This window comes from Grus americana, chromosome 2, assembly GCF_028858705.1.
Source record: "Grus americana isolate bGruAme1 chromosome 2, bGruAme1.mat, whole genome shotgun sequence".
NCBI classification, from domain to species: domain Eukaryota; kingdom Metazoa; phylum Chordata; class Aves; order Gruiformes; family Gruidae; genus Grus; species Grus americana.
In genome coordinates, this window is record NC_072853.1 from 74,902,998 (window position 1) to 74,915,979 (window position 12,982).

At 41.7% G+C, this 12,982-nt stretch overlaps 1 protein-coding gene across 6 annotated transcripts in view; it reads right to left on the reverse strand.

The window, feature by feature from the left end:
- Window positions 1-11,964, reverse strand: part of VSTM2A (V-set and transmembrane domain containing 2A) — a 51,591-nt gene extending 39,627 nt beyond the window's left edge. For all 6 annotated transcript variants that reach the window (XM_054816837.1, XM_054816834.1, XM_054816838.1 and 3 more), the window contains exons 1-4: window positions 11,466-11,964; window positions 9,003-9,169; window positions 8,036-8,086; window positions 4,298-4,634 (exon numbers count right to left, since the gene is read on the reverse strand). In XM_054816837.1, coding sequence (XP_054672812.1) covers window positions 4,298-4,634; window positions 8,036-8,086; window positions 9,003-9,169; window positions 11,466-11,544 — 634 coding nt within the window. In that variant the 5' untranslated portion in view covers window positions 11,545-11,964. The remainder of the gene's footprint in view (window positions 1-4,297; window positions 4,635-8,035; window positions 8,087-9,002; window positions 9,170-11,465) is intronic.
- Window positions 11,965-12,982: the final 1,018 nt, after the last annotated feature.

Below are 12,982 nucleotides of genomic sequence, written 5' to 3' on the forward strand. Positions count from 1 at the left end.
TTGGCTGTTGCCTTGGTGGAGGCTAGAGTAGACTTTTCCACACTTTAAGAGGAGACGTAACATAAAAGCAAAACAAAACCAACCCAAATCACAGAAGCTGGTTTATATCCCAGAAGATTCCAAACTGGACATAAATTTTTTGCTTACAACAGGTTGATAATAAAATATTCCTGGATTCTGTAGGTAAAAATGGAGGCTGGAAGGAATGTCATTGGTTTATCAGTATCAACAGACTGAAGAAACACATTTTTATCCTCTTCTTTTGTATTCACGCCTGATGATCAGCTTCTCAGTGTGATTTATCATGCCAAGAATCCAGGTTATTCTGTCTTAGGTAAGGACCATCTTTTCCTTTGTGCTCCTTTTCAAGTCACTCACTGCAGCTCTGCCATCATCACAGGAACAGTTTCAGCATGTAGTTAGGTCAATAGTTAAATTTGTTAATTCAGGAAAGAACAAAAAGTTGCTAGAAATGTGCAGAGTCTGTATATAAGCAGTCAGAAAATGGACCTAACATCACTTCTTCATTTGTAGCTATTCCCTCTTGAGTTTCCTGAGCCTGATCTTCTTGAGTCTGAAAAGCAACTAATGGGTTTGAGTGCTTTATTAGAGCATTGGCAGAACTCGAAGAGGTTGGGGGATATACACATTCTCAGCACATCAAATCCTGCAGCCCTTTGTGTTGCTATAAGTGCTGAGTGACTTGAATGCTGGTGGCAGACTTTGTCTAGATTTATATCCATGAAACAGTGAGATTTGGTGCAGCCTGTAGATTATTTATCTTCGTTTTACCTGAATCCATTGCAGCTCTTGGACCTCAGTTAATTGCAACATTGCTAAGAGTTAAAAGGCTCTGTGATAACTCTGTACTTTTACCTTGGGACTAAGATACGTTGTTATGAATTATGCAGAAAAAAAAATGTCTGTCACTCCACCTACATAGGACATTTTCTGGATATATGCAGATTAGCCTGTCAAATTACTCAGATTCCTGTTAAGCTGTGATGGCTTACTTCATTTGCTGCAGCCCATGAATATGAAATGGAAGGGTCAAGCTGTGTTAGCTTTGACTTTTGCTTTCCTGAATTTTTTGACTTCGAGGTAGGCGTTTAGTGCTTCTCAGTATATTATCTGAAGACTGGCTGTGGAGATGTACTCTTTAGCTCTTTCTTCCTATACTGAATCTTCATTACGCTAACAATAACAAATACCTGTTTCACACTCACATAGCATTTTTCAGAGTAGTGCAAAAAGCTGAATGGACCTCATATCACTTTAATTTGTCAGCCCTGGCTATATAGCTCCCTCATAGTTATCACAGATATTCTTACTTTTGAGTAAAAGAGGAAAATGGCAGAAATATCTGTTCAGTTGGGAAATGCTGATATTATAAAATGGCAGTAACTGTAAACTGCTGTTCTAGAGCTACCTATTAAATATCTACTCTTAAGAAATAAATGAAATTCGGCAGTGTGCTTCAGTATAGAAGCAGTTGAGTAGAGTGCTATCTACCTTTCAAAAATAAATTTTGGAGACAAAATATTTATATAATCAGAACAAATATTTCTTGTATTAGTAGCCGAGTTCTTCAGAAATAGATGAATACAGATTTCCCAATAGTTTTGCAGTGTCATGTTTCCCTCTGCTGCAAATGTATTTTGCAATAGTCTGTGAGCATGGTAGTAAAATTTATTGCTTGCCAATAACTATGCACCGGCTCTCGAATACGGGAGAATATTTGATACAATTACCTATGGTTAATAGTACTTCTCTCTTCAAACAGTATTGCTGAAGTCAATGTGTTACTCAACATGATCAAACACATCTTTTTGTCTTTCAAATACAAACATGTGGTTACTAATGATAAATTTGTACTCAACCATGTTTCTGTGTTCTAGGCTGGATGGATACATTGCTTACATGTAATCACACAGCAGTCTTGTGCATGCACGTATAGTTAGGAAGATGTTGAAGAAGGGAAGAGTTTCCCATTTGACTGTATAAGGAGATTGTGTTGAAGTCAATATCATAAAAACTATTACCGTCCATGACACCTCCTTTATGCTTTTCTGACATCTCGCAACTGATGTCTGTCCTTCCTTGGCCGAAGTTGCTCCTCAAAGTTACATAGAGCTAAAAGCCCCCCACTGCCTTGTGCTCCCATGGGTCTTCCTATTGGTGTAGAGTGAGTGTAAAATGGAGTGAAAATCCAAATCACACCATAGCTGGAAAATCAGGCCCAGATTTTCTCAAGAAAAGTAAAGTAAATCTTGGTTCTCAAGAGTTAAACTGATGTTCATCAAAAATATCACCAGTAATTACTGTGTATCGAGTGACAGTTAAATTGAAATTAAGCCTAATATAGATTCTTGGTACACTCTTTGTTTCTTCAGTATATGAGTTTCACCTCTGATGAATATAGCATTAATCTGTGCTTCATCATAAAACAAAAGAATTAATAAACTAAATTTTATGTTAATATGTTAATTTTTAAATTATTTATGATTGGGATTGTCTGTACTTGATCTGCAATAATCTTTACTCAAATAAAAAAAAACAACATTAAGTTTTTCTATGATTTTGGGGTTTTTTTTTACAGGGACCTTTCCATGTAATAACCTACTACCTCTCAAATAACAAATGTCCAGTAATCAGGCAAGACGTTGCTTGGATGAAAGACATAAACAGTATTATAGATTCAATTATATATCCAAAGTGATTTAGTGGATTAGCTGCTGTGTGCACACTTTGGCCACAATGCAGTGTAGTCTGCAGCTACATATTTCATAAAGTTGTGACTATTTTAATGAATTTCAAATGGAACTGAACAGAAACCAGAGTTTTCACTTTATGGACAGGTCTGTTACTTTGAAATGTATGAGCCCAATGGAAAATAAGTGGTATATACATTTCTCTGAAAGGAAAGCCATGGTAGAATGATGATTTTAAATCAATTGAAATATTTCTTTTCTTCTAACAGCTTAAACTTTTTTTGGAAGAGCTAAAAAATGAAAGTGGCTGCATTTCAGGGAAAGACAACTGAATGTAACTTTTAGATAAATTTTAAAAAAATATACGGAGGTTAAATGGTGGTGGTATGTGCATCATCTTGTCTAATAGCAATAAGAATTTTCATATGAATTATCATATTGTTCCAATCTGTAATGAAATGTATTTTCCTTATCAAAATGTTTTTCTAATAGTATGCCTGTAAGATGAAAGTGATTTCACAATAGATGTGCTATGAAATTTGTTATATTCCCAGTTTTGGTTTTGATGACATAGCATTTGCTAGCAGAAAAATGATGCATCAGAATAAACTAGGTTAGATTCCATTATATACTTTAAGCTAGGTTGTGTTCTCCTGCCTTACACTGGGCCCTCAGTGTAAACAGAGGTAACCCATAAACCCTTGTTTTCCACAGGATTTCTGATCATTTGCAACATCTCAGTTTTTTATCCTGTCCATCTCTCTATTGCCATCATACAGTGGTCAACAGCTGCACCTCCTGTATATTCATGCACCTTTTCATAACTGAATTTTACTGTGTCAGTGTAGAAAATGCGGACTTACATTGCTTATAGGTTATTTATACCGTGCTGTACAAGATCTCCCAAACAAAATATGTAGTATGTGAATTTCTACGTGACAGAAAACTGAGGCATTGCCATTTTAATGCTTGCTTCAAAGCCAATGGTCAAGCAGCTGAAGATGACAAACCCACATTCTTTGACAAACCCATGGTCTTTCTAAAGCCTACACAACAGAGAAACGTTCTGGTGTATCTAAGGTCTGCTTAGATTTAGAAGTCAAGTTCCTCATGAAAATAGGATTGCTACTAAAAGTAGATTAATTTCACCAAATGTTAGAGATATAAAAGTTAGGTGACTGGTATAAATTAACTTAGGAAGAAACACTTCTGGAGGGGTGTTTTATTTAATTTATCATGCGCAGCCATCTTAAAATGAGATGAGTCATTCGCTGACATGCCCCTATCCGTTCACACACGCTACAGGGAAGGCTAAGCTTTGATTAGAGAGCTAATCTTAGGTGGATAAAACCAGTAGAAATAAAATCCATGTATAGGAATTTAAGACTTTTTGCTTCTTGTGCCCAGAAACTTATTCTTCAGCTTTTAGGAAGTAAGGAGATACCAGGAGGAATAGAGCCAGAAAGAAGGAGGAATAAATGAGCACCACACTCCTTCTAGTCACAATTCCTGGTTACCTTGTTGAGTTAGCCTCCTTTTACATGCTGGTAAGCAATCAAATGAAAGCTCAAAATGCTTTACCATACCTGATTGTGGACTTTGTTTGGGGATTTTGGCTGCTGCTTCAGGGCTGGAGGTGGCACGCACACGCTGATTGGCAGAGTTATGGATGCTACTTGGAACAGCTGCTGAGATGTTTTTGCGAGGTTTCATGTCTTGCAACCACATAGGGGATGCCTCAAAGGCTTGCATTCGCCGAGAGTGGCTGTTAGCGTTGACTTTGAGAAATGCCTGGGCCTTGTATTCCTGAAGGTCTCCATAGTTGGCATCGGTCACCCTGCACTCATACAAGCCTTCATCCTTTTTCCTCACTTTTGAAATCTGCAGCTTGTGGGAGATGTCATTCCCTTGTACTTTCACTGTCTGCAAATTTGTCGGGAAAAGAAACAAACAAGCATGTTGTCAGGTATTATTCTTTCTCTGGGAAGTCTCTACTTGATGTAGAGCCTGTCCAGAGAAGTCAAGTGCCAAATTATTCAGTGGTGTGATTGTGCTTACTGCAGGGAAGTTGCATCAAGGATAAGTATGATTATTTGTATCTATGAAGATGTCTGACATCTTCTTTCCAAAACCGTTTAGATGGTTTGCTCTGACATGCTGGTTGGCCTCAGACAAATAACGCAAACTACTGTGCTCATTCCAATTAATTGTTTAAAAGCATGAACATTCTTAATGAGATTTCTTATATAAACCTAATATCTGTGCACTTCATTGGTTAAACCTTTCCAGACATTTGGCTTTATTGAATAATTCAGTTTTTGAACTAGTGCATTAGTTGGAGATTTTTGCCAATATTTAAACTTCTTTAATAACAATTTATTAGAGTAGCTTGTAGTCTTCACTACATTGAAACTGCATATTTGACATTCAATTTATCTCCTTCAGGCATGTTCAAACCTTTGGTATTTTTTGTTTATTAACCATAACAAGACATCTTATGTCAAGTAGTTCCTTTTGTCTCATTTATATAAGTGTGTATTTATTAGAAGTCATCTATCATTTCTGCAGCACATATTCAAGCAGCACATATTCAAGATAATTTTAAAAGTTGTCAGCTAAAATAAGACTTCTGATTTATTTTTAATTGCTTTTAATATCTGAGGGTAACATGACATATTTTTGTCTCACATAATTAAAACACACATGAGTAAATTATGCATCCAGAAATGTGTGATAGGTATTAAGATGCATTAGGAAAGGTAACACAGATTTCTTTCTGTATGTTCATCACTTTAGAGAATTTATATTTAATTAATTGGCTATTACTCTTTTCTAGATTAATATCTGTTGCCCCACAGGCAGCTAGTTAAAAAGGATTAAGTGGGACAGGAAACTTCAGCTTTGAAGAACTCCTGAACCTGGTTTACTTCCACCATTACATAAACATGGATGCAAATGTTGCTTTGTGTCATATCAATGACAGGCAATGAGAAAACATCAGGATGATGAATACATGGTAGATCAGAAAAATGCAAAACTGTTAGATTGAAACTGGGCACGTATTGTTGGTGATTATACAACACATTGCTTCTGATAGTTTGGCATGCTGTAGTGACCAGTGCTGGCAAAAGACCTATTCTGTCTGCTTGATAAATTGAAGAGCAATACTTGTGAATACATTATTGCTTTAAGGTACTGGATGGACTTTACAGCCTGTTGTGTTATATCCAGCTCTGAATTTATACTTGGCAAAATGAGTTGAAAGTATGGATCACATACTTTCAGGCATAACGTATGCAATATTAATTACACAGAAAGTGCTGGATAGTTATTTAAACCATATTCAATAATAAATCTCTACTGAACAGCTCATATTCAGCAAAAGGATTAAAGAACTTTCATGTGAACGGAAAGAGGATCTGTAGGTCACATTCTGCCTTCATTTGCTCCCATGCAATATCTGCAAAGTTAACAGTGTTGCATAGCACTAATGAAAAACAGAATTTGTTTTGGGTTTTGCATTTGAAATTTAGAAATTGTTGCAGTCAGCATGCATGCATGTTTTCAATTTATGCCCGATTATCATTTAAAACCAATAGAAGTGGTATATTTCAGCATAGTTTAAAATAATTCTTAGTATATTTTACCATTTCTTTAAAGAATTTATTAAATGCACTTAAAAGTTTGCTCTCCTCTTCATGAAGGTACTTTCCAGTAATACTAATGGAGACTGTGCCTTCAAGAAAGAAAAAAAAAAAAAGCTACATTTGTAACAAGTGTATTTAGACTGTCAACCCAATGTTGACTCTTTTTTAATTGCAAATATAAAATGTTTTATGCAAGCTTATAAAAACACTGTATAAATACCCCATTGTGAATTATTAACTTACATAATGAGATAAAGAGATTTTTAACTTGAAAGATGGGAAAAGCTTTACATCCCATACTATGTCACAGATCTTATGGATTACTACAGGGATTTTGAATAAGCCAGTATTGATAAGGAATAAATTGGCTGCTAGCACTATGTCTAGTGGAATAGTATCCAAAGACCACATGTGGGCCTCATTTATAAGATAGTCTACAAATGTAACTGAAGACATGGTCCATGATAAAAATAATTTATAGCACGTGGTGAGAAGTATCTTAGGAAATTTAAGTATGGCTAGAATATGTATTGTTTTGAATATAACGTTATCTGAATTCTCATTTATAAATGCCCTTCACCTATACCTAGTTGCACTTTGACCTGATGTAATTACTTAGCTATTGGTAGGCATCAAAGAGCAGCAGAGTAAAAGATTTAACAGAAATTATTCACCTCTATCTGTTGCTGTTTGATGCTTTGCTGGTACTTACAGCCTTGGCTGCAGCTAAAAGGCACTTCCAAAGAGATTGTGTCTGAGAATAGGAAAACCCCTTTGGGCTCGTAAGGAATGCTCATGATGCAATACCTGCTAAGTATCTGTGTCTTTCCACTGCAGTGAGCACCACACCATGACCCCACCACCATACATTTCTTGGAATGCTGAGGGAGGAGGGTCTGAACTCTTCTCAGGTCAGGGGCTATGGCTGTGCCTGACCCAGGATATGGGTCTGCTGAGGAAGGCATCCTTTCCCTGGACAAGGGCTGGGGCAATGTTGATCATAATTTTGTTGAGACAACATTCTGGTTTAATCTCCAAATGGCAGATCGATAACTCTACTGTCAGAACTCCACTTTCCTAAGAAAGAGTCTCAGTGGCCGAGTGGAGATTACGCCCAACAGGGATGTCTTGTCCAAAGACTTTCTGAGATTTTTTTTCTGCCAGAGGATATGAACCTGGGACGTACCCATTTAAATAGTTGCAGACCTTGCTGAAGGAAAGTGCAGTTTCACGGTCAAATTTCAGCCTTAAAACCAGCCTTGCAATGCTAAGGCAGACTCAGCAGTTACCCAGGGTAAATGAAAACAAGAGATACAAGGATGGGTGCAGGCTGTCTGCCTCACGGGATGGAAACAGACTCTGCCTAAAGTCTACTGCCTGGGCCTCGCTTGCCGATGCCTTCATGCCCAGGAGTCCCCAGGGGTGCAGGCTGCGTGGGGCAGGGCTGTCCAGGCACCCTCTGCCAGGGCCGGCGAGGAAGGAGCTGCGGGCTGCCGGCCGCCTGCCCGCTTCAGCTTGCGGTGCGGATGGGGAGGGGGTGCGGGGTGGGGAAACAGCCTCGCCGCACCCCGCCGCGCCTGCTGCGAGGCGGCCGCCGGCAGCGCCCGGGGCGGGCTCTGGCTCGGGAAGGACCCAGCCGGGCGGCGGGGGCTGCCCGCGCCGTGCGGCGCCACTTACGCTGATCTTCGTGCCGTCGCTGTCCAGGTCCCGCTCGGGCAAGAGCTCCACCTGCAGGGAAAGGAGCGCCGCCGTGGGTCCCGGCCCCCGCCTCGCCGCCGCGGGCGCCCCGCTCAGTCCCCCGCTCCCCGCCGCGGAGCCCGTGGAGCGGCGCGCCGCGTGTGCCACCTGCGGGCCGCGACGGGGAGAGCCGGCACGGGCTGCGAGGTGCCCCCTCCACGCGCGGCAGAGGGTCATTGCCCTACGGACCCACCGCCCGCCACCCGCCCGACTTGCGTGGGCGTCTTTTCGGGGCGGCTGAACGCGGAGACCGGTGCGGAGGTGGCAGCGGAGGATGGAAGGAGCGTCCCTGGATGGCGGTGTAAGTGGGCATGGCCCCCTATGTCCCGCTCTGATGGCTGAAATTGCGCTGTTGTATGATTTTTATTTATTTATTTATTTATTTATTTTTTCTTCTTTGGGGCATTGGTTCCCCCCTGCTCCCCACCCCAAGTGTGTGCCCTCCTGTGGCAGCTGCACGCAGAGTTAGGGCTGCCAACTCGACTGCACCAGCTGTAAATTAGAGGGTGCGTGTAGGATCTTGCCCTTTGGGAAATAAAAAAAAAAAAAATCCCACAAGGAGCAGACTCTGAACAGCTGCTTTCCAAAGGGAAAATGAGAGAGGGAAAAAAAAAAGTAGAAAAAAGAAATACACTTTGGAAATCCGTGTGGTTTTGTGAATGTCCCTAGCTGCATCCTGAGAGTGACAGGCACCAAAGGCACCATCCCTTGAGGCAGGCATTTTTCTCTGCAGGTTCCTGTGCTATTATTTCATGGTCAGAATTAAGTCCCTGGGGAGATCCAGAACCTACCTCTGCTCACTCCCTCTCCCCCCCCCCCCCTTCTCTCCTTCCTTCCATTCCTCTCCACCTCTTCTCCTGTGGCATTCCCCGGGTAGTTTGGGGACCCCGTGGCAGAGGATCAGTACCTGAGTGCCTGTCACCTCAGCTCCAGCCTCTTGGTCCTCAGCCGCTCGCAGAAACCACCACTGGATTTCGAGGTACACCGAAGCGGAGCCACTTTGGAAAGCACAAGACATCTCCACGTTCTGCCCTTCAGTGGCTGTGACATTTCGGGGAAACTCAGTGAATTTTGCTGCAAAACAAATACATAACATGTTAGGATCTCCCATTACCTACTCATTGTTTATCCTCTGCTTTTTGGGTTGCCTTTTTTCTTCTGTCTCTCTCTTTTTTTCCTTTTTAATTATTTTATCTTTTTTCTTTTCTCATTCTTCTTCTTTTCTGATTTTCCAGTTTCCCCACGCGTTATCTCCCAGGGTTTCCCTCACACCCAGGTATGCCTTTCTTCCCTTATGAACAAATCCACTTTACGCTCTAAGCTCTGCTCATGCGAAATGCTATAGACCCCCCTGCTTGCTCCCATGGGCTAGTAAAGTTTCATGTAATTAGGTCCAAATACCATTGCATAGAATGCAATATTTCACCAGACTCACTGAGGGATTTTGTGCAAGACCAGTTTGGAAGAGGAAAAAAAAAATAAAATTCAGACTGATTTATTGCATTTCGTAGGGCTGAGCTGGAGATGTGTGAATCATTAAGCCTTCCACAGCCAGCTAGAGAGGCTGTTGGAACGGGCACACTTCTGAGGTGCAGGTTATGACCACTCGTCAAAATGCTCATTTCAAAGGCTTTACCTGAGTTGGTTACTCTTTCTGAGAACCTCTGCTTGCATAATCAAGAAGCAATACATCTTCTGTTTCTCAGTCCTGGCAGACACTTTCTAGGGCTAACCTTCACCTTTGTATCGCAGTCCTTTAACAAACAGGATCTGCCCATTTCTGTGTAACACTGCTAGGTTTAAAGACTAATCCTGATGGACATCATCCAGGGCACCAGGATTTCTCTGTCTCAGTCTTTAGTTCCCCCTCATCCTTTCCTATAACTCACTTTAAATTTGTGCAACATAATGAAACAAGATAGTCAAGTGAGGGGAACTACAGATAAACAATGTAATAAATAAAACCTGTGTTTCAAGAAGAGGAAAATTTGGAAATTTTGCAATGTTGCTTTCTGTTATGCATTGTTACAGACTGACTAGAACATATTATGATGCGAAGGAAATATTTCTGGTTGTCTCCTCCCCTCTTTCTCTCTCTCTCTCCAGCCTTCCTAGCTAACCTGGAATTGGTGGGATAATTTAGTAATACACTCAACCAGTGTTACTTCTTTTTCCCCTTACATTTGTGCTTGCCAACAGATATTTAGCAAAGCTACTAGCTTTATATTTCACGATGTCCCTTTTTGGCCCCCCGCCCCCACTAGTCAGCGATTGCTAGTCACCCAGTTAAACTGACAAAAGGACTGGACATTTTGTGTATTCGGGGCTTGTAAGTTTGTTTGGGGTTTTTGTTTGTTTATTCATTGCCTCCCCTCCTGGCCAGTGCGTGTGAGTGGCGTGGGGACGCGGAGGGGAATACTGCCAGCATCCTCCCCGATCGCACCGCCAAGCGCAGCCCGGCACAGGCTCGTAAAGCCGGCGGGGAGCTGCCGACCGGGAACAGCGGGCAGGGAGCAGGGGACGGCGGGCGGAGGACGGCGGGCAGGGGGCGGTGGGCGGCGGGCGGGGTACAGGGGCAGCAGCGGGCAGCGGGCAGGGGCAGCGGGCAGGGGCGCAGGGGGGCGGTCCCGCGCGATCTGTCCATGGTGCTGACAGCGTCGCCGCAGCCTCGAGGTCCCAAACAACTGGTTCCTGCAGCGCCGGGGCTGCTTGAAATGCAAGGCGCGCCTTTCGGCGAGGAGGGAGGAAGGCAACGGGGGTGGGGGGAGGTCTTCAAAGAAGTCGATTTTGTCTTTTTCTCCCCCCCCCCTTTTTTGTTTTTGAGGGGGGTGGTGCAGAAAAACACGTAGTCACAGAATCGAAATGAAGGTCTGACACTGAGGATTGCAGGATAATAGGAAAGGAAAGGGGACGCATCACGAAAGGAGACTGCAATATTTTAAGGGAGGCGGTAGATTTTGCCATCTGGTACTTGATCTGAATGCAATAATTATGCATGCACGGGTAGGTGTTTATTGTGTGCGTACATGCATATACACAAACATGCACAACCCAAACACACGTATGTCCGTTCACCAATACCCCTTTACTCTTTTACAAGGTGCCTGTTATCTCCCTCTTTGCAATCAAGTAAAAGAAGCCTGTTTTGTTCCCACTTTGGGGAAACTTCTCGCTTCTGTTCTTATTTACAGACAATTTTTAAGCTAAATGTATACCTGATGCTTGGTGTCCTCATCTCCTATTCATTGTGATTGTTTTCCTTCTTTTTATTGTCTTCTTCCTCGTGCCCCCCCTCCTCCCCCCCATCCTGTTCTTAGTCTGTTTTAGCACAGAAAAACACACACACGTAAATGACAATAAGTGATCTTACCTTGGGTAGAAAGTCCTTGCTGAATATACATAACTGAAAAGAAAATGAATCCAACATAAGCTAGAAAGATCCCCATCATTCCAAGACGAAGAAGAAGTCACATCAGGGTAACAAAAGCCAAAGGTGCCCTCAAAAAAAGGAAGAATTGATGTATGAGTGTATGTATGTATCTCTAAATATATGAACAGAAAGAGATTTTAAAATGTTACAAAAAGGCTCTGTATTGTAACCCTAACTGCGACACTGGCAGCATTCTGCTACTCAGTGGAGTCTTTTTCTTTGGGAAGAGCGAGTATTGCAATAGAGTGTGGTTCAGATGAGCTGTCTCAGACGCTGTGTTGCTTGAAGTCCAGATTCAGACTAAAAAAAAAAAAAAAAAAAACCACCACGTTGAAAAGTGGGTATCAGCTGCCTTCTGTGCCTTTTTTCAGCTACCTGGCAGCTTCGTCCAACGTCAGCTCCTGCTGCTCAGGATGGCGTGATGACTGCCCTCCCTACACACTGATCCAGCTTTGGAAGAGGGGAGTGGGGGAAAGAAAAGGGGGGGGAGAGGGGGGGAGAGAAGTCTACTGTGCTTGTATTGCTTCAACTTTTCCCTCTAATGGCTGCGATGATGCCTTTAACCCTTTCCTCTCTCTCCTTGTTCTCTACTGTTCTCTACACCTCCTCTCTACCTGTTCTGACTTCTACTGGCTCTGACGGTGGGGTAAAGCTGCACTTTTTTTTTTTTTTTTTTTCATAGTGTACAGCTTGCGATTGTAGAGAGAGCAGAGAGCCTTTTTTGCACTGATGTAATCTTCGTTCTTACATCCCAAAACACTCAGTGGCTAAGAGGGCAATGCAGTGGTTTGATTTTTGGTGAGTTAAGCTGTTTCAGTTTTCCCCTTTTCCTCTCCCTCTTACAGGGTCTGAGGGAAAAATAGTTACTCAGTAATCCTACTGCACTCGCTATTGCCTGCTCTAAATAACTATGCTTCTAGCACCTTACATTAAAATGTTGTTCATTTTGTCTTCAAAGACAGATAAAGAAGATGATACTTAGAGTGTGCTTAGGATATGTGTATTTATACAGATTTCTATGGAAAAAAATATTTAGCTAGATAAAAATGGATTTTGATGTCCTACAGATTGCTCACAGTAATATATATTTATGTACACCAGAGAAAGTGTTTACAGCATATTGAAGAATGCTTCCTCCTGCAGTGAATGCTTCCTTCTCTCTTCCCTGTTTTCTGCCTTTGTATATTAATGCTATTTAGACAAAAGACTAACCTTGACTGTATTATGTGTTCAAAACACCCTGAAAAACATCTGCACTGAGGGAAGTTCTCTGACTAAAATCATCGTGCTGTTTGTAGCAAGAAGCCATCTAGAAAGTGCTTGTTGCACTAAGTAAATACCAAATACCTTCACAAGGCTGAGACAAAGACTAAATAGAATCTGAAAAGAGCACCTGATAAGCACTCAGACTGCCAAATAGCTGAATTTAACTGCTAATCACAGACTGAAAAGAAGAT